Here is a 20,727-nt window from a genome sequence, read left to right as displayed (position 1 = left end):
AGGTCTAACCACATCACACACACCTCCCTCCCCCCAACCCAATATTAATCCTTATAAATTAAAAATCCTTTATAACTTAGCCCCTTCCTTCTTTTCCAGTCTTCTTACACTTTACCCTCCACCATGTACTCTTCGGTCCAGAGGTAGTAGCCTTCTTACTGTTCCACAAGCAGGACACTCTAATTCTGGACTCCAGGCATTTTATTTGGTGTCCCCCATGCCTGGAATGCTCTCCCATCTGTCTCTGGCTACTGTCTTCCCTGCCTTCCTTTAAGCCCTATCTAAAATTCCATCTTCTTCAAGAAGCTTTTCTCAGTTTCTCTTAATTCTAGTGCCTTTCCTCTGTTAATTTTTTCCTATCTGTATCTTGTTTGTACATATTTTTTTACTCATTGTCTCCCCTATTAGCCTGTGAGCTTTTTGAGAGCAGGGACTGTCTTTTGCTTCTTTTTGTATCCCCAGTTAACTCCATGCTTGGCACGTAGTAGGTGCTTTTTGTTGTTGTTCAGTTGTTTCAATCATGTCTGACTCTTCGTGACTCCGTTTGGAGTTTTCTTGGCAAAGATGCTAAAGTGGTTTGCTGTTTCCTTCTCCAGCTCATTTTACAGATGAGGAAACTGAGGCAAACTTAAGTGACTTGCCCAAGGTCACACAGCTAGTAGGGCAGATTTGAACTTAGGGAGATGAATCTTCCTTACTCAGGCCTGGCACTTTATCCACTTGTCACTTACCTGCCTAGGTTCTTAGTAAAATAAATGTTTCTTAACTGACTGACTGACTGACTGACATCTTTCTACTTAGATTGGAAGCCTGTAGCTCCCATAAAAATCAGAGGGAACTGGGCATTGGTGAAAAATCATAGCTCATAAAAAAGATAATGAAATGCTTTTGAAAGCTATGTTTTACACAAAACAGTGTAAAACATAGGTCTGAAATGTCTCACTTTTGGCTAATGACAAATATCAGTATAAAATAACAAGTTTTTCTCACATAGCTTATAGATAAACTTGAAAAGTAATTGCCAGATTTCTCCGTTAACCATTTGAGAAATGTTGTGATCAATAGCAGCATTATTCATTATAGGTAGCCAGGTTGTAGATAGAGCAACAGACATGGAGTCAGGAAGTCGGGAAGACCCAAGTTCAAATCCAGCCTCAGATACTTACTAGCTGTGTGACCCTGGGTAAGCCATTTAACCTCCACTTGTCACATTTTTCTCATCTCTAAAATATGGATAATAATTGAACTTGCCTCACAGGACTGTTATAAGGATCAAATAAGAAAATAATTAAAAGTGCTTAGCACAGTGCCTGGCACATAGTAAGAATATACACATATGTTCGCTGTATAATCTCTCAAGGCAATTATTCTTAAGGGGACAGCACACATATGAATATATAAATTCTAGCCTGTTTAAAAGCTAATCTCGTTATTTTTCAGTCACACCTCTTGACCTCAGGTGCATTGTGCTCTGTTTAACACAGGCTTGTTCTTTTGTGTAATGTTTCTCTTTGAGCCAGTGATGACTGTTTCTTTCGTTATTTTTCCTGTGGGTTGTTGTTAATGACTGATCTGCTTCTTTTAAAATTGCTAGATATATTGATGCTGCCAACGCTTTGGAACAAGAAACCAAACAAGGCTTACAGCGTTTTGAAGTTTGTGACAATGTTGATCTTGAAACTATTTTGATGGAATATGAAAGTTATTATTTTGTAAAATTCCAGAAATACCCTAAAATTGTCAGAAAGGCAGTTGAAATTGGTATGTGCCAATATATATGTGTATGTATGTATGTGAAATAAGACTTCTAACTCTGTTTTGTTTGCATCTTACTCCCCAATAAAAATAATGCCCACTATCCAACATTAAGATAATGTATTAGAAAGACCATATAGTGCTCTTCCCCTTGATTCAAACTCTAAAATATGGTGCAAATTAAGTGTAATAGTCTGGACTTTTTTGTATGCCTCTGCCAGGCACCTTGCTGTTAGAGTCATTTTAGAGCTGAAAGATCAGAATCTCAGTTTGTCATAAGAAGTTCTTAAGAGAACGAGCACACTTTTCCTGCATGGCTGTGGGGTGTGTAGAGGGAGCAGTGGACTCAAAGTCAAGACACCTTGATTCTGTTCATGGTGCTGACACTAGCTGGGTGACCCAGGAAAGGTCACTTTGCTTGTCAGTCTTCATTTTTTTTTACTGATAAAATGGAGATAACCATACTCCACTACCTTCTTCATAAGGTTGCCATTGAAGAAAAACTCTTTCTAAACGTTAATGTGCTCTATAAATGTGAGCTGTTGTTCTTTATTTCTATTAAAGATAGAAAGACGTGTTTTATAAAGGGCTTATATGACAAGAGACCTTTCCAGCTAGATAGGAAAACCTATTAGCTGCCTTGAAAGTCACAGGGAAATGGACATTGGTGAAGCTAATAGCTCATGTATAGATAATGAAATGCTCTTGAAAGCTATCAATTCAAATAATAATCAATATAATACATAGGTCCAGTATAGGTTAGCAGTAAATAGAGGCTGGTTGAGGGAGTATCTAAAGTCAGGACCCTGTGTTTTGTAGTAATAGATTGACTCTTAAAAGCCCATAAGTGGAGGAAATAATTATAAATCAAGGAAGATCATTGTCCTCTTTACAAGGGACTTGTTAAGCCACAGGCTTGACCATTTAACTCAGGGGCCAGAAAACTAGAAGGACTAGGAGCTCTGAACAGCTGAGCCCACAGATCCCCAAATCATAGGATCCTGAAGTTAGGAGGACCACTGTAGGTTGTCTAATTCAGTCATCCCCACAGTACAAAATCAAAATGTTGCTTTTCTGTCCAGAAATCAGATAAAGAACTGTGGTAAGTCCTAATCTCTAGATCATCAGAGAAGTAATGTAAGATATGGGTTCTTGGTCATTAGTTTCAGCATAGCACTTGGCATCCACATTATTCTCCTGTGATTTCCAACGTCAGTGTTTTTGCTTCTTTGGGGGTAAAACTACCCAGCATTATAAATGTCATGAAATATCTGACAAGGTTCATGTCAACTTTATGAAATGAAGCTGGTCCAGAGCCCTCACAATCCCAAGGTATCATATCCAATGGTCTTGGTGCCTCTCACACAGGAGGCTATAGGGCTCAGCTTTCCTCATATCAGGGAGTAATTAATTTTCACATATCATTGGCCAAGAAAGGCACGAATCTGGATTTCAGTAGGGTTTACAGTCACAGGCACAGATTTCTTGAAAGGAGGGACAGATATCAGAATTACTTTTTCCTTTGTTTGAAATTTTGTTAAACTTTTTTTTTCTTCTTTCAATATTTACTTTCCTGCAGAAGAAAACAAGATACCACGAAGTGGAAAGTCCAGAAGGTAAAGTGAATGGAATTAACTATTTCTGAATATCTTATTACAGCTGTCCTGGAGGCGTTATGGTTGGGGCAAAACATTCATTCCTATTCATCCAATGGGAGGTGCTTCTGGATTGAGAATCCCATGACCTGTCTAGGAATGGTCATTGACTATAAGCAGCTATACATTGACACATGAGCTTGACAGGCCGTAGACTTCTCCCCTGAACTCGATCCTATCCCAATATAAGATCAGGAATCAGCTTGACCACAAGGAAACATCATTGCGGATCTTTGTCCAATAACATCTGTGCAACTCCATTAAGCCTTGAAGCTTTGTCTGATTTCTAGTAGGTCAGTATGACAGTGTTTTCTTCAAGCATTTCATAGCAGTACTGCTCAAAAAGGGACCACCAGTATGACAGCTAGTATGTCACAATAAGCCAGGCTTTCCCGAAAGTTCTGGCTTCCATTACTCCTTTGCATACACTGCTAACTACAGTGGATCTGTCCACATTCCCGGCATTCCTTCTGCCTTCTCCCTTCCCTTTCCCCATTTTATGTCCTTAACATGGACCATCCCATCCCACAGCAAAACTCAACTCTGGATTTGTGGCATCTTATGTGAGTCCCTCTATGATTTCTCTTTTCTTTTTATGATTATAAATAAATTTGCTTTTTTTTTTTTTTGCAAAGTCTGTCCTGTACCACCAGCTTCATCCTTCCGTCTTTGCCTAATTCCCTCCACTTGTCCCTCATTCCAGTTTTCTTCAGTAGTTCTGGGTTTTCCCTCTGCCTTCTCCTGTGCCATGGCCAGATTAGGATTAAAAAAAAAAAGAGAGAGAACTTGAGGAGCCACTTCCCTAAAGAGATAATGTGGCTTTTTAGCATCAGGCTTGGATTTTTATAGATCTGAGTATACCAGATAATAGCTTCTTTGGTTAGGGAAGTTTGAATATTCCTTTTGCTATTAAAAGATTTAAACTTCACTAGAAGGAAAAGTTTGAACACCTGTAGAGGCCGCACCATTTTGTAAACTGAATGAAAAAAGTATATAGAATGTCCTAGTGATCTTGTCAGTGAGGTGGTTAGCATAGCTTATGTGGATAAGCAACTTGTTAAAAGTTTAAGGAATAAGTATCCTAATTCTGTGGCCTTGTGTAGGTTACCTTCCCCTCATCTGTTACCTCTAAAAGGAGACTAGCCCGAGTATGCTGCAGCCACCTCACAGGCCTGTTTGGAGAAGCTAATAAAAATGATTGGAGAGGAACATGTGCATGACAGGAAGTGCTGTTGAAACACTTCATGTTAATACGCTGCCTAAGGCTAGTGTAGTTTCGCACCATTCTTTAGGAGCAGTTTTATTGTTTTGACAAAAGTGTTATTCTTTTATTTATAGTTTCCATAAAACTAGTCAGACTACAGTAATAAATGGTAACTACTTGTGAGAAGAAACAGCGAGGGGGCATTTTAAAAAGCAGGGCTTTGGAACACATGCGAATTCTGATTATTTACAACCCAAATTCATGTGCAGAACTTCCTGCAGCATTTCCTACCCTGGCAAGAAGTTCTATAATTGAGGAGGGTTTTTAGAGTTCATTGTTTCTTTGTAGTAGCAAAAGCCTGGTGGATGATTGGACAGCTTGGGAATGCTTCAACCCCAGTTTGTGTGGAGATGTTTGTGTGTGTGTGTGTGTGTGTGTGTGTGTATGTATATATAGAGAGAGATTATATATAGAGAGATATATAGATATTGATAAATAATAAAGGCCAGATAGGAGATGTGTGCGTATGAGATCCTATATACATACATATATACATATATATGTACGTGTGTGTTTATGGGATAAAGGTCAGAAACACCAACTCAGTTTAGATATAGCATTTCGTGTTTATAAAGTGCTTTCTACACATAATTTCATTTGATCTTCACAACAGCTCTCTGAGGTAGGTAGTGCAAGTACCCCATTTAAATAATCCCATTTGACAGATGAAGAAATTGGGATTTAGAGAGGGGAAGGGACTTGCCCTAGGTCACATCTAACAAGTGGCAGCTCTGGCACTTGAACCCAGGTCTTTTGGCTGCTCTTCAGTGATCTGGATAAATGATCATTAAAACTGGGAAGAACAGATAAGAAATTAATCAATTATGTTCCTATTAAACTTCTCTTGCTAAAGAGAATTATTTAAGAGTCTGTGCCTCTATTTCTGTCATTAGTAAATTAGTACTCATTCGTGATTAATGCTTTTTGCATTTCACATCAGGGAAGAGACACAGTAAGCATTTGCTTATGAAGGGCTGTCATCGAGACTGGAAACTTTTCTTAATTAATTGTTTAAAAAATTAGTTAATTCTTAAACATCCCTTGAATTTATTCTTTGTTTTTCCTTTTTGAGCTACTCCAAGTTTGAATGTTAGCTAGAACATATATGTATGTATATGTGTTCATATATATATTCTAGAATTCTAGAAGAATATATATGTATGTTTGTGTACACATATGCACATTCTAGCTAAAGCTCAAACTTAGACTACACATATATGTATTCTTCACTATATATCTGTTCTAGAATTATATGTATATATGTACAAACATATATGTGTATACACACGCACACACATATACACACACACATATACACACACACGGAGTCTAGAATTCTAGAGGACTCTGTGTGTGTGTGGTATGTGTGTGTGTGTGCTTGCTAAAGATCAGACTTGACCTAGCTCAGAATTCTGGAATATATATGTATATGTATGTATGTTTGTGTTATGTATATGTGTGTATATGTACATGTATATATATATATACCTACATATATATACATGCACGTGTGTGTGTGTGTGTGTGTGTTTGTTTATGTATGTATGTGTGTGTTTGTTCTAGCTAGCAGCTAGGTGGCACAGGGGATAGAGTGCTGGGCCTGAAATTAGGAAGTCTCATCTTCCTGAGTTCAAATCTGGCCTCTGACACTTACTAGCTATGTGACCCTGGGCAAGTCACTTAACCCTGTTTGCCTCAGTTTCCTTATCTGTAAAATGTGGAAAAGGAAGTGGCAAACCACTCCAGTATCTTTGCCAGGAAAACTCCAAATGGGATCATGAAAAGTTAGACACAACTGAAAAATTACTGAACAACAAGTTTAGTTCATGCTAAAGACCAAATATGGACTGGTTCAGAAAGGAAGAAAAAGAATAAATTCAAGGGATGTTTAAGAATATTTATATGCATGTACATATATATGTATATATTCCTCACCTCAAAATTGCTTCTTAAAATAATAAACCTTTTTAAAAGCCCCAAATTGCTCGTGCTTAGGTAAAATAATAGGGAGAACAAGTTTGGGGAGCTAGAGGCCTGGATTCCAATTCTTTCCTTAACTTCTTTGATGATCGCCAAGCAGCTGCTTCATCTGTCTTCTTATGCTTCATTTTCTTCTTTTGTCAAATGGATACAGAAGTCCCCATCTCCTATCAATTTCCTAGGGATCTTGAGATAAAGACAGTGATGTAAATGAAAGTTTTTTTGTGTCGACAATAGTCAGTCAACAAGCATTTATTATTGAGCACTGGGGGGAGGTGGAGGGGGGGGGAGAGAGGACCAGGCAAGGCTTCCTGCAGAAGGTGAGATTTGAGTAGAGTTTTGGAGGAAGCCAGTAAGCATGGGGGAGAGATGAGAGCATTACAGGCATTAAGGACAGCCAGGGAAAAGGCCCAGAGTTGGGAGTTGGGAGTAAAGTAGGAAGGCCTTGAATTCTGTAAAGTGTCTTTACTTCTCATAGGACTTCCATAGATATTTCATGTTGTCAGTAGCATTTATTTAAGTACTCACCAGGCACCGTGCTACGTGCAGGAGACTCAAAGACATATGAAATAGATTTTGCCCTCCAAGAGATTATATTCCATTTGGGAAGACATGTACATCCTCACAAAGGCATAGAGAGGTATGTAGAAAGCAAATTGTTTCATCATTTAAATAAGATAAAAGTGAGGCAGAGAAAAGTTCACCACAGATTAGATAGTTCTTGGTGGGGCTTGGAAGAGAACCCAGGTATCTGGACCCTTAGCCCATTGCATTTTCCACAAGATGAGAATGGCAGTGTATATGTTTTATACTCTATTATTAACATGGGCTTTCTCATTGGGGCTATAACATAAAATGTAAATACACAAACTATGACATGAGAAAAATTAAGTCAAAAATGCAATCAAGTGTCATCATGTATGAGGGGAAAATTCGAGTGAACACTTTGCACTGAAGTTGTGTATTTAAGAACAGTGTACCAGAGAGGACTGAACCACAATTTGTAACTTCAGGGTTTCTTGATCTTCCCTATTTACTATATGACCCTAATCAAGTCATTTGCTTTTCTGTGTATAATGCTTTGTCCACAAAATTGATATAGTAATATATTGAGCTCACTTCCACCTCACAGAGATACTCTGAGGAATAACTAGTAAGAATTATTTTTCAGTCTTTTGTAAACATAAATTCTAAGTAACCATTGAGTTAAGTTTTAAGTTATTTTTGTTCAGCAAATGCTTTTGAGTATTTAGTGTCGATAGAAGTATTGATTGTTGGCCTTCATTCTCACAGAGGACCAAAATGACAGGACTGTGTTGTCAGACTAATACAAACTTGGAAGGCTCTACCACAAGTCAGGCACAGAGGGAGTAGGATACAAAAATAAGTAAAAAGCCCACAATTCCTGTCTTTAGGGAGTCTGTACTTAGATGAAGAGTCACAAGAACTTAATGCTACTTAGAACAAGGTGCCACCTGATTAAACCCTATATAAGGGTTGAGGGAAGGTAGAAAACAAGAATGATCAAAGTAGGATGAGTCAGCGAGTGCAGTTTTCAGGAGGTGGGTTTTGAGTTAGATTTGAAGAACATGAATTGGTAGAGAAGAAGGTCAAAGGGCATGAGGAGGAGGCAGAAGTGTGCAAGAAGGACTTTCTTAAAATATGTGACTCTCTCTCCTCAGCTGTGCTGTACTTCCTGGTTGCTTATTTGCTGCAAATTAAGTAGTTAAAGTAATTTCCTTCAAGGTTTTTTGTACCATAGGGTGGCGAGTGATGCTTCTCAGAATCTTCCTAGGATCCGTCAGCATTGGCCACAGTCAAAGAAGACATCAGGGAAAATATTGGAGCCCAAGCCCCCCAACCAGGATAAACAGGTTAAAACTCTAAACAGGTTAAAATGAAACTGCCTGAGCTTGTTTGCTGAATGGTCCTCAGCAGTCTTTCATGCTAAGACAGTTTTTGTTTTGTTTTGGGAATCAAATTGATTCTCTCCCAGTGCATGGTGAGAATAAATCATTGTTTGACTCTTTTAGATTTGTCATGTGACTTTTTTGGTGGAATTTGGTGGAATTACTTATCCTTTAAACATGGGCAGTAGACCTAAAACACTTTATGAGGTCTGTGGCCTCAGCCAGAGGAGGCAGAGACCAGGCAAGGTCTCCCAACCTGCAGTGATCGTATGGATGTTCCACTTCCCTTTAAGGCTTTCTCTGAGCCCAATTTCAAAAATACAGGCTAGAGAGAGGCAAGATGATGAAATACACACACACAGAGTGCACTGAAGGCCTGGTTTCAAATCCTGCCTCTGAGACATAATGACTGTGACTGTGAACAAGTCACTTAATCTCTCAGCCAACTCTCTTTAAGACTAAATTTTCAGAGCAAGTGCTAGTTTACATTGGTGGAAGGAGTTTTCTCACAAGGACTCCTTATGGTGAGAGGAAATCATTGTTTAATTGTTTTTTAAATACAGGTTGCTGCAAATTGGAGGGTTAGGGGAAGTTGATCATGATAAAAATGTACCTCCTCTTATCTTTATTCCTGCAATCCAAGGGGCAAATAGGACTGAATAAGTACAGAGAACCCATGTTAGGCATTTAGGGGAAACCATATAATGGAAAATGAAAGTAGAAGGCAAAGAAAAAGGATCAAAAGAAATATTTTGAAGGAAGACTAGTGGGATGCAAAGGCACATGATCATGGTAATCATTGGTTAACCAGGAGAATCTTTTCAACATCTAATCAGATCCTGTAGGCTGGCTTATGAATGATTACCTTAGGTAATTACAATGTGGTGCCAAAGAGGCGAAGGTGATGGGCAATGAGATAGCTTAATTAGATCGGTTCAACGTGTTCTGTTGATAGGGATATGCCTCTTGGATGGTTGTTCAGTAACATTGCTTGGGTATGTGAAAGATAGTGTCTTACATTAACAGGGAATGATGTTCCATTCAGTTGGAATTATGTGCAAAATCACAAAAACACTGAAGAAATTTCCCCATTCACAAGACCTACATAATTATATTTAATTTTTGAAGGTTATTTTCCCCCATAGTGTGTTCCTATAAGAACACTCAATGAATTAGTTCAGTGCTACCAACAGAGAAAATGTGACCATTATTTACTCATTCACCAAAAATTAATTAACTGCCTACTGTGTGCAGAGTACTGCGCCAGGTGCATAGTGTCTGTCCTCACCAAATTTATAACCTAGTTGTAGGATAAGACACAAACACAGGTAACCTTCATATGCAACACCACATGATAAGTGCAGCATATGCAGTTGCTGTGTACAACTGGCCCAGTGTTCAAAGCTGAATTTTTATCCTTGCAACTGTTTTCTTCCTTCCTCAGGATACTGACAATACTGCTTTCTATGACATTCCTGACTTTGGTTTAAATATATCAGGAATCAGCAAAGGCATTGGAGGTGAAAATGCCCACCCAAGAAGGGTGAGTTGAACACTGGAATGAATACTCGTCACTGGAAATGGGAAGATTTCTTTTTTTTCTTTTTTTATTAACTTATTTTTAGTTTTTGACATTAAGATTTCTTATAAGACTTTGAAATAAATAGGATGCCTTTTCCAATTGAAGTGCCGGTCCATTATAATTGAGGTCATAACTATCAGTAGTTCTGTCACATGTTATTTAAATAGTATTTTATTTATTCACTGGTCAATAGTGGCTTGCTAATGTTGTCACTTTTTATCTTTGATGTTGAAATCTAAATTTACAATGGAAGGGGAAAATGTTGACGGTTCTTTAATCTTGTCCTTGGTAGAAATTTCTTCCCTTATTGGGTTTACCAAATGTCCCGATTCTTAACTGATAGACAGTATCTCAAGCAGAAGAGACTCAAATTGGACAGATGCTAAGAGAAGAGAGTTTAATTCATAAAGTATTTCTGGGTGATCATCTACCTTTTCTAAGTAGCAGCAAAGTTAAAATGTTCCTGCAAAGAATGAGCTCCAGGATTATATTTCCTTCAGAGTCCCTTTTCTATTATTATTATTTTTTTTTGGTTTAATCCAGCCCAACTCTCACTTATGCAATTTATGATGATGCATCCAGCCCTAACCAGCCAAACTGAAAAAAGGGTGGAGAATGCACTGCCTCTTAGATAACTGAAGCAAAAAACCAAACAAACATACAAACCCTTACGTGAATGAACTAGGTAGTTTAGAAAAACCGCCTTGATGTCTGCATAATTTGGATAGGAGACTAGAACAGAGATAATTAAGCATCTCTTGATTTAGCCTGTATCGATTAGTTCCTAACTCTTTTTCACCCTTCACCCCCAAATTGACAGGAACTTTTACTGTTCAGGTCTCCTGGCTTCACTATGTACCCCAGCCAATTCAGTAGATTAGAGGTCCCCAGTGTTTTTTTGTGGTAAGCTACTGTGTTTTTTACCGGAAGCATTATGATTGACCATAGGCAGGATGTTGGGAAGATGTGTGGAAAGGAAGATGCCAACCTAGACATTCACTCAGGTAGCTTTAGAAAAAGGAGCCTACACCAGCAGTTTTCAGAATTACTCTCATTCCCTCTAGAAATGCTCTCAGGATACAGGGAGGAAAGTATGATACTAAATCTCACTCTCACCCTTCCCTCAGCCCGTAGATATTTGAAATTGGAAAGCTAGGGCCATTTGGAATGCCAAAGGAGCAAAGCATTCACTCTTGCCCGCTCCTCCATAGTGTATCAGGTATCCAAGAAGAAAAATGAAAGGAATATCACTTGAAATAGTTCCTGCGATAGAACATGGCTGTCTTATTTGGAATCCTTGCCCTAGGCCATAAATGATTTTGTTTTCCTTTTACACCTAAAAGTAGAAAACTATGTCACCTTAATCACCCATTTAATAGTAGGTTTGTTCATTTTCTATGTGCATAATTTTTTTCTTTCAATAAGCTCATCTCATGTAGAGAATGCACATTTTCAAAGCATAAGAATATTTGAAATGTATTATGTGTTGTATAATATTGTTAGATTTGGCAGATGGAGTGTGGCAATTGGGATGTGATCATCCCTCTGAGTTTTTACTTATATCCAGCTAAACAAAACTGCATCTCTTTGATGACTTAGGACATTTTTATCCTGTAGTTGAGTTTGCATGGTGTAGTGGAATGGGCATTGACTGGCCCAGGGTCACACAGCTAGTGAGTGTTATGTGTCTGAGGCCAGATTTGAACTCAGGTGCTCCTGACTCTGGGGCTGGTGCTCCATCCACTGTGCCACCTAGCTGCCCCTTGTTATGTTTCTTGTTTTAGAAATCTCACCTTGAATGCTAAAAAAAAAATACATAAAAATCATTCCTGTAGCTTTAATAAAAGAGGGCAGTAAACTTAGTGTTTAAGTCTAAAATTCAAGTGAAATATTTCAACACAGTAAATAACCATTGTTAACTTTCAGGGTCAAGTAATTGACTTCTATGGGTTGATCACAGATGCTTTCAAAGGAACAACCAATGAAATAACCTTAAACAGTTTTGACCATAATCCAGACCCTTCAGTAAGTGGCAGTTATGTTATATTTGTCTTTCAAAAGATCCCAAAATCCTAAATGAACTTTAGAAATTAAATTCTCAGAAATGCAATTAGAAACAGAGATCAGATCCCAGGTCATTGTAGGCATGCTACCCTGTGTTCATAAAAACTGTTTTTCTTTTCTAAATTATAAAACAACATTTTAATGTAAGGCTTTTTGTTTCTATCTTCAGGTACGATTGCTAAAACCTCTTAGTGCATTTATTGGCATGAATAGTGAGATGAGAGAACTTGCAGCTGTTGTAAGCAGGGTAAGATCTGATATTCAGTTCACAAATTTACTGAGTCTGCTTGTGGCTACTGGAGCATGGAGACAGCTTCTTTTATTAATAACAATAAATATGATCCTTTATTTATAAAGTACCCCCACTTGTGAAGATGCTCGTATTTAGAGGCTCAATAATGCATGATAAATAAATTATAGAAGCATAAAATTACAATACAAAAAGCCCATCTTACTATAGAGACAAAGAAAACCAACTGAAGGACTTAACTTATAAGAAAAGCATCGGTGCAGCTAAGGTAAAAATACTGTCTCCTCACCACCCACATGCCTTGGCCAAAAAACAAAACAAAACAAAAAACCTTCTTTAGGTCTTACTTAGTTTCAGAGAAAGGCAAAAGAATGTCAAAAAAGATGATTTCATAATTTGAAATATTCAGGATTAACTAGAGCAGTATGAAGGAGATTTCACTGACGATGCCAACCAAAAGGACCACTTCTGACTTCCTATATTTGTGGATCATGGTATTAGAGTTTGGAGGCAGATAGCAGGAAGTGTTGCCTGAACCATCTTTCGTAAAGTAGATGAAGCAAGAGGGTAAATCAATGCTGAGAGCAGGATACTAGAACAAGAAGGGACCCCGGAGGTCATGCCATTCAACCCGATGCTTGATGAATGAATCCCCACTCTATTTCCAACGAGTGGTACCCAGTCTCTGCTTGCGGTAGTCCATCCAGTTTCCAGATAAGTGCAAGTCATGTCCTGTGCTTTCTTTCCTTTTATCTCTACATTTACTCACTGGTGATCTCATCAGCTCCCACGACTTCAGTTATCTCTACATTAATGATTCCCAGATCTTTGTATCCTTCCTCAGTCTCTCTCCAGAGCTGCAGCCCAAATCACTGACTGACTATCAGATATTTTGACCTGCATGTACCATAGCTCAGACTCAACATGTCCAAAGCAGGACACATCTTTTCTCCCAAACCATCCCTCTTCCTAATTTCCCTACTATCTTTGAGGAAGCTATCATCTTCCCAGTCACCCAAGTTTGCAACATTGGTGTTGTCTCCATCTTTATTCTTACCCAATACATCCAATCAGTTGCCAAATCTTGTTTTCCCTCCACAGTACCACTTATATACATACTCTTCTCCCATCTTCATGCCTTTGTACTGTCTGTTCCCTTGACTGGAATGCTCTCCTTCTTTATCTCTACCTTTTAGAATCACTGGCTTCTTTCAAGACTCAACTCAGATCCCACTGCCTGCAGGAGACATTAGTCCCTCCAGACTCTAATGCCTTCCCCTCTGAGATTATCATCTGCTCTTCATGTACAGCTAGGCCCTGATTAGCGCAAACATTGAATCCCCTGAAGAGGTCACCTGTGGTCAAATTCGTGCTATTTGAAGTTATCTATGGTTAATGTAAAATATGCTAGTTGGTTCCAGACTGATGGAAATATGTGAATTTAAATAATGTGACCACTTCAAAGGATTTGTTATTTGCAATAAATAAGACCTAGCTCTCTGTGACCCCCCATCCCCGCTCTAACCCCTACTCCTAATAAAAATTAAGCTCCTTGAGGGCAGGAGATAGTTTTGCTTTATTCTTACATCTTCAGTGCTTAGCACACAGTAAGCACTTAATGCTTGTTGGTTGACGTTTGTAGCAGACTGTATCTGCTGCAACCATGGAAGGTGATATTTTGATTCTTCATCTCATCAAGAGGTGGAACCACTTTAGCTGACTTAGATGCATGTATTGATGTGAAGAACAAGATAGATCCTTGAATTATAGGCTTTCTTTCTAATTTCATGCTACCTTCTATAGTTAAATAAACAATGGAACATAGTCTTGTCTCAGAGAAAAGTCTAATGTATCTTCCTGCCCCTTCACTCATAGAGAATAGTAACAGAGCTGAAGGGATCTCAGAGACCATTAGTTGACCTCTTTCATTTTACAGATGAGGAATTTGAGGAACAAAATAGTTAAGTGACTTGTCCAGACCCAAGTGTCAGAGAGGCAAGATTTGACCCCCAAACTTCTGACTCCTGAATCTGAACTTTTTTCCTTACACCATGTTCTAGTCCTGATTTCTGAAAATCGTTCAGCTCTGCCAGCTATTACATGGACTGACTTCATCAGAAGTGTGCCAGCAAAGGCTGGAATACTCCTTGGGCTAAGCTTTTATTGAAGGAAATTTGACATTAAAATCTGTAGTATTAGAAATAAGTGAATGTATCATTCACTTAAAAAATACCCCGAGTCCCATCAATTGTAACTTTAAAAAAGGTTTTTTGGTTTTTTTAATATCATTTACATTTCCCCATCTGTCTCCCATTCCCACTCCCAAAGTGCTATCCCTAATAACAGAGAATTTTAAAAAGAGAAAAAATAATTGAGCAAACCTAACTAGTACTTTGAAAATGTGTGATATTATATGCAGTTTTCCACATCCATAGTCCCCTACCTCTACATCAGAGGTTCTCAAACTGATTTGGCCTACAGCCCCATTTTTAAAAAAATTACTCAATGTCCTCCTGGAAATCTACTTTCTTTAACTCTTTAATGTTTTTTTTAAAATTTGCATCATTTCCAAAAAAATACAAAATTTTAAAACAAGATGCATCTTAAATTTAATAATTTATTGTAAATTTGTGGTTTTCTCCTGCGTTGAAATTTTGATGACACAATATTGCATCATGTAACCATATAGTATCATATTGCTAACATTCATTACATGCACATATTGCTTCTGATGCATACTGGACTTCCCAACAATATACTGCATGCTCGCCCGGCAACACGCTTGTTGAGACCTGTCAGCTGACTTGACCACCAGTTGGTTATAACTTGGATTTTATGTATTTATTTGGAAAATAATGTAATCACTGCTACTTTAATTCTGTTACACAACAGATGAAATATGTACGAACGGTTTTTCCAAATTTTCTCCTCTTCTTTCCTTATGCTTCCACTGCCCCCTTATTTTTATTCAACGCCCCCCAGTTGCACCTGAGGCTACTACTGTGCCCCCTATCATTCCAGCACTCCCAAGGGGACGGTATTGCCCACTTTGGGAATCTGTGAATAGAATTCAGGGAAGAATCTTCTCATCTTTGGATCCAAGCTTGGCCAGACACTCAGTAGCTATATGAGCCTGGGCAAGTCACTTAATCTCTGCCTCACTTTCCTCATCTGTAAAATGGGGATAATAATAGCATTTACCTCCCAGGGTTATTATCCCTTTCCCTTTTCTTCCCCTTTAGTCTTACTGCTGCTTCCCTCCCTTCTTTCCCCCCTTTTCTTTCCCCCCTCCCTTTTCTTTCCCCTTTTCCCTTCTACTGCCTATAGGGCAAGTTAGATTTCTATACCTAACTGATTATATTATGCCCTTCTTGAGCCAAATCTGATGAGAGTAAGGTTCAAACAATGCTCCCCCCCCCTTCTTTCCCTCTGCTGTAATAGGATTTTGTGTCTTTTCCTGTAATGTAATTTACCCTTGTCTGCCTCCTCCTTTCTCAGTATATTTTCTAAGATCAGATTGATCCACTTATTTGGAAGATTTTTTTTTATCATTACATCAAAGTTAACTAATATCCACCCTCTTTATGTATACTCCTTTAACAAGGTGTAATAACAATACAGTTCTCAAGGGTTGCAAGTCTCATATTCCCTTGTAGGGGTTTAAACAGCCCCCCCCCTTATTAACAACATATTGTATCCTTCTGTCCCATTTACCTTTTTAAGTCCTTCTTGAGTCCTGTACTTGAAGATCAAATTTTTTGTTGAGCTCTGGTCTTTTTATCAGGAAAGTTTGGAAGTCTCCTATTTCGTTGAATATCCACCTCCTCCCTTGAAAAATGATGCTCATTTTTGCTGGGTAATTGATCCTTGGCTGCATTCCAAGCTCCTTTGCCTTACGGAATATCATGTTCCATGCCCTGCGGTCTTTTAATGTAGAAGCTGCAAGGTCCTGTGTAATCCTGACTGTGGTTCCATGATATTTAAATTCTTTCTTTCTGGCTGCTTGCAGCACCTTCTCTTTCATCTGGTAATTTTGGAATTTTGCTATTATATTTCTTGGCATTGTCAATTTGGGATCTCTTTCAGGTGGTGATCGGTGGATTCTTTCTATGGTTATTTTCCCTTCTGGTTCTAGGACTTCTGGGCAGTTTTCCTGAAAGATACTGTCCAGGCTCTTTTTTTCATCATGATTTTCAGGTAGTCCAATAATTTTTAAATTGTCTCTCCTGAGTTGATTTTCCAGGTCGGTTGTTTTACTGATGAGGTATTTTACATTTTCATCTGTTTTTGTTTGACTGATTCTTGCTGTCTCATACAGACATTAGTTTCCATTTGTCCAATTCTAGTTTTTAACAGATTGTTTTCTTCTGTTAGTTTTTGTACTTCCTTCTTCAACTGGCCAATTGTGTTTTTTAGGGACTTGTTTCCTTCAGCATACTCTTCTGTTAGATTTTGTACTTCCTTCTTCAACTGGCCAATTGTGTTTTTTAGGGACTTGTTTTCTTCAGTGTACTCTTCTGTTAGTTTTTGTCCTTCCTTCTTCAATTGGCCAATTGTGTTTTTTAGGGACTTGTTTTCTTCAGTGTATTTTTTTTCCAACTGGCCAATTGTATTTTTGAAGGACTCTTTTACCTCTCTCATTTGACTATTAAAATCCTTCTTGAGCTCTTCTAAGAAGGCTTTTTGGGCTTCAGACCAGTTCATATTCCCTTTTGTTGTTGCAGATGTGGGTTTGTTGACAATGTTGTCCTCTTCAGAATTTCTGTCTTGATCTTCACTCTTCTCATAATATGAATCTATGGTACGTTTCTTTTTACTCATGGTGTTTCTTTATTCCCTGGCCTTTAAAGAGATTGAGCTCTCCTGCTGGGGAACAGAGGGTACTGACCCAAGCTTCTTGTGTTGGGAGCCTAGGTCTTGGTCACTGGCTTTGTGTGCTGGGGCCTCTTATGCTGGGAATTGGAGGCTGTAGGTTTCTGGCAGCTTACCTTGTGTTGGGCTGGAATCAGCAAGGCTGGAACTTTCAGGCAATTCTAGGTTGCCTGCTTTTCCTTTCCTTTAGCTTTCTTCAGCTCCTTTTAGATGGCTGCTGCAGGATGTTTATCTGTCTGGGGCCCCCTGCAGTGTTGTCTCCCTCGTTTCTGCTAATGCACTGGGAGATTCCTTTGTGGTAGAGTACCAAGTCTCCTGGTTTTCTGAGCTGGTTTCTACCGGTTCCCCCGCCCTCACTGAGGCACTCATGGGTCCAGGTGTTGGTGTTTGCCTGCTCTACCACCTGGGCTTCAGGATTTCTTCACAATTGGAGGCTTCAGGGCTCCTACAGCTCACCTGGTGTTGGGTTGGAATCAGCAAGGCCAGGGCTTTAGGAAGCCTTTAGGTTGTTTTCTTCACCTCCTTTCAGATGAATGCCGCAGGGTACTTATCCGCCTGGGGCCCCTTGTAGTTCTGCCTCCCTTATTTTTGCTGAGGCACTGGGAGACCCGTTTGCTGGGCTGCTGCACTGCTGCTCCTTGTCTTTCTTCTAGTTCAGGTGTTCCAGGGTTTTTTTTCTGGGGTGATATTTTCTGGGTTTTCAGAGGTTGATAAGGGGAGAGTGAGAGCGACTACCTTTTCACTCCGCCATCTTGGCTCCCAGAAGCGGAACTCCCAACTCCCAGGGTTATTGCAAGGACCAAATGAGATAATGATTGTAAAGCACTTAGCACAGTGCCTGGCGCATAGTAAGTCCTATATAAATATTAGCTATTATTATAAACTACATACATTCATTTTAGTTGTTATTGTTTTTTCCATTTACATTATTTATTCATTGTATATATTGTTTTCCTAGTTCTGCTTACTTCACTTTGCATAAATTCATATGCATCATCTTTTTTACGAAACGGACAATATGGACAAAACAATCATAGAGTGTAAGCTGGAAGCGTCTTTAGAAGTCAGCCAGTCCTTAAAGCAAGAATCCCATCTATACTGTTCCTAGAAAGTGATTATATGTCCAGTCTCTACTTCAGAACTTCCAGTGCTAGGGATTTTACCGCCTCCAGAAGCAACCTACTCTACCACTGGACAGTTTTAATCATGAGAAATGTTCTCCCTATTCTGAGTTCACACTGTAAGGATATTGTCCATAACAGTACTAACCTTGATCTCAGTTTTGAAAAAAAATATGGAACATAACTGCCCATCCCCAAAGGTATTTTGAAGACCAAGTAGATTTGCCATTCTCTGGGTCTTTGTCAGTTGTCTTTTCCCCAAAGTAGGTCATAAAGTAGTGATTGGCAATCAAGGGAACATGTAAAAAACTTTTTGAAAACCAAGTTGGTCACTAGGCCTGAAATTTAACCTTATTAAATACAGCTTTTAACTCTAATCTGTGGGGGGAATCTGGATTTCATAATGTTTGTTGCCTCATGTCTTTGCTAGCATTTCTAGTACACATTGGTAGGTCTCACGATCTTTATGAAATGTCTTATTGAAAAAACAGTTCCATGATTGTATCTTCCTTGGTGACATTGAATCATGTTCTGATATAAAACACTTACAAATTCAGGTGGCCCAATGCAGAGAAAGACCCTGAGAGACTTTTCTTATGCTTCTTGTGAAATTGAAGTTTAGAAACTCTAAATTAGTTATCAGTAAATGCCATCTTAATTGATTGCCCCAAATAGTTGCGAATGCATCTAAAAACCACTAGATTGAAGTCCCTATAAGAGAGAAACCTGCACTTTAGTTTTGTGGTTGACTTTTTTGAATTTGGTAAAAGCAATTGCTACCTGATAGAAACAGGGAGCTGTCACTGGGGATAAAAAGAAATTGCTTTCTAAATAGCATTACCTCTTTTTGTGTAATGAATTAGGAAAGTGTTAGCAAGACCAAGGAGAAAAAAAGAGCCCAGTACTCCTTCAGTAACTCTGTTTCACAGTAAAAACTCATGTAATTTGAACGCATGTTCTGGAGCCTTTTTAATTATTGCCATAAATCACCTTTATTTGTTATTGACTGAAGGCAGGTGAAGTCCATAGTTACGAGAATTTTTCTAGAAGTATCTTGTCATCAATGGCTTCTCCAGGGAAAAGAACTGAACATTTTCATGGCCTCCCTTTGTTAAACTAACCAAAAATTCCACTATGTCCATGTATAATGTGAAAAGTTTTTTATAACTAGCACTTTATGGCCTGTTATAAGTCAAGTGTTGTTCTGCTTCTGTGTTTATTATTGTTGTAGAGAAAAACATTAATTTTAACCAAATGATCAAATGTGCATTGCAGGACATTTATCTGCAAAATCCCAACATAAAGTGGAGTGACATTATTGGACTTGATGCAGCCAAGCAGTTAGTCAAAGAGGCTGTTGTGTATCCTATAAGGGTAAGGACACAAAGGCTTTAAAGTCTCCTCTTGGGAGTGATCCCTGCCCAATATCCATTGGACAGATATACGGTAGAGTCACATGCAACAGGAAATGAAGTACAGGGCGTTTTGTCGTCCACGAATTAGCTTCTTAGCCATATCATGCTGCTTTGCCCAGATTGGGGCAATCTAAAGCCAAATCCATAATGTTAATGTCCATTTGGAAACCCTATCATATTGATGACCTAGTCTGAAACAATTGGCTGGGTGAAATAACTCCTTAAGATCATAGAGCCATAGGATTGTAGATTTAGGACTTAGGGATAATTGGATACATTCAGTTATTCTTTGAATAGCATGTCTATTCAACTTCACATCAGTCTCTTAAAAATATACCTTTTATAGTGAAAATGCCTTCCTTTAAAAGGGCAAAGCTCATCCACATGCTTTATCCCATATTATCCTCATTGGACCCTGTGTGAGGCAGATAGACTAAGTATTATTTATTATCCCCATTTTATAGGTGAATAAATTGAGAATCAGAAAGAGTTATAGGTTATTGAAAATGTTAGTGCTAGAAGGGCCCTTAGAGATCATTAAATATCTTTATAAAGGTAAGGAAACTGAGGCACAGAGCAATTACCAACACTGGAAAGATCACACAGCTAAAGCCGCCCACCTGGATATAGTTTATTTTTCTCAATCCCTTTGTCCCTTTCTTAAGATACTTACGATACCTTAAGATAAGGTACTATGTACTTGTTTTATTTCTTCTGATTACAAGTTCCTTGAGGGTAGAGACTGTTTCATTCAACTTTGTATTCCTTACAGCACCTACCTATCAGTCAATTAATAAATATTTATTAAATATTTACTATGTGCTAGTTACTGTACTAAGCACCACAGATTCAATAGAAT

At 38.5% G+C, this 20,727-nt stretch overlaps 1 protein-coding gene across 3 annotated transcripts in view; it reads left to right on the top strand.

Annotated features, from left to right (window-relative positions):
- The window catches only part of KATNAL2 (katanin catalytic subunit A1 like 2), a 105,459-nt gene that overhangs the window by 44,622 nt on the left and 40,110 nt on the right, over positions 1 to 20,727 (top strand). For 2 of the 3 annotated variants that reach the window (XM_020985773.2, XM_020985779.2), the window contains exons 3-9: positions 1,595 to 1,761; positions 3,335 to 3,371; positions 8,417 to 8,528; positions 10,009 to 10,107; positions 12,073 to 12,171; positions 12,380 to 12,457; positions 19,729 to 19,827. In XM_020985773.2, the coding sequence (XP_020841432.1) occupies positions 1,595 to 1,761; positions 3,335 to 3,371; positions 8,417 to 8,528; positions 10,009 to 10,107; positions 12,073 to 12,171; positions 12,380 to 12,457; positions 19,729 to 19,827 (691 nt within the window). The remainder of the gene's footprint in view (positions 1 to 1,594; positions 1,762 to 3,334; positions 3,372 to 8,416; positions 8,529 to 10,008; positions 10,108 to 12,072; positions 12,172 to 12,379; positions 12,458 to 19,728; positions 19,828 to 20,727) is intronic. The other variant, XM_020985776.2, reaches the window with a different exon arrangement.

The sequence above is a fragment of the Phascolarctos cinereus genome, unplaced genomic scaffold (genome assembly GCF_003287225.1).
Source record: "Phascolarctos cinereus isolate Bilbo 61053 unplaced genomic scaffold, phaCin_HiC Scaffold_4;HRSCAF=312, whole genome shotgun sequence".
Classification (NCBI taxonomy): domain Eukaryota; kingdom Metazoa; phylum Chordata; class Mammalia; order Diprotodontia; family Phascolarctidae; genus Phascolarctos; species Phascolarctos cinereus.
This window is presented reverse-complemented; position numbering and strand designations above follow the sequence as displayed.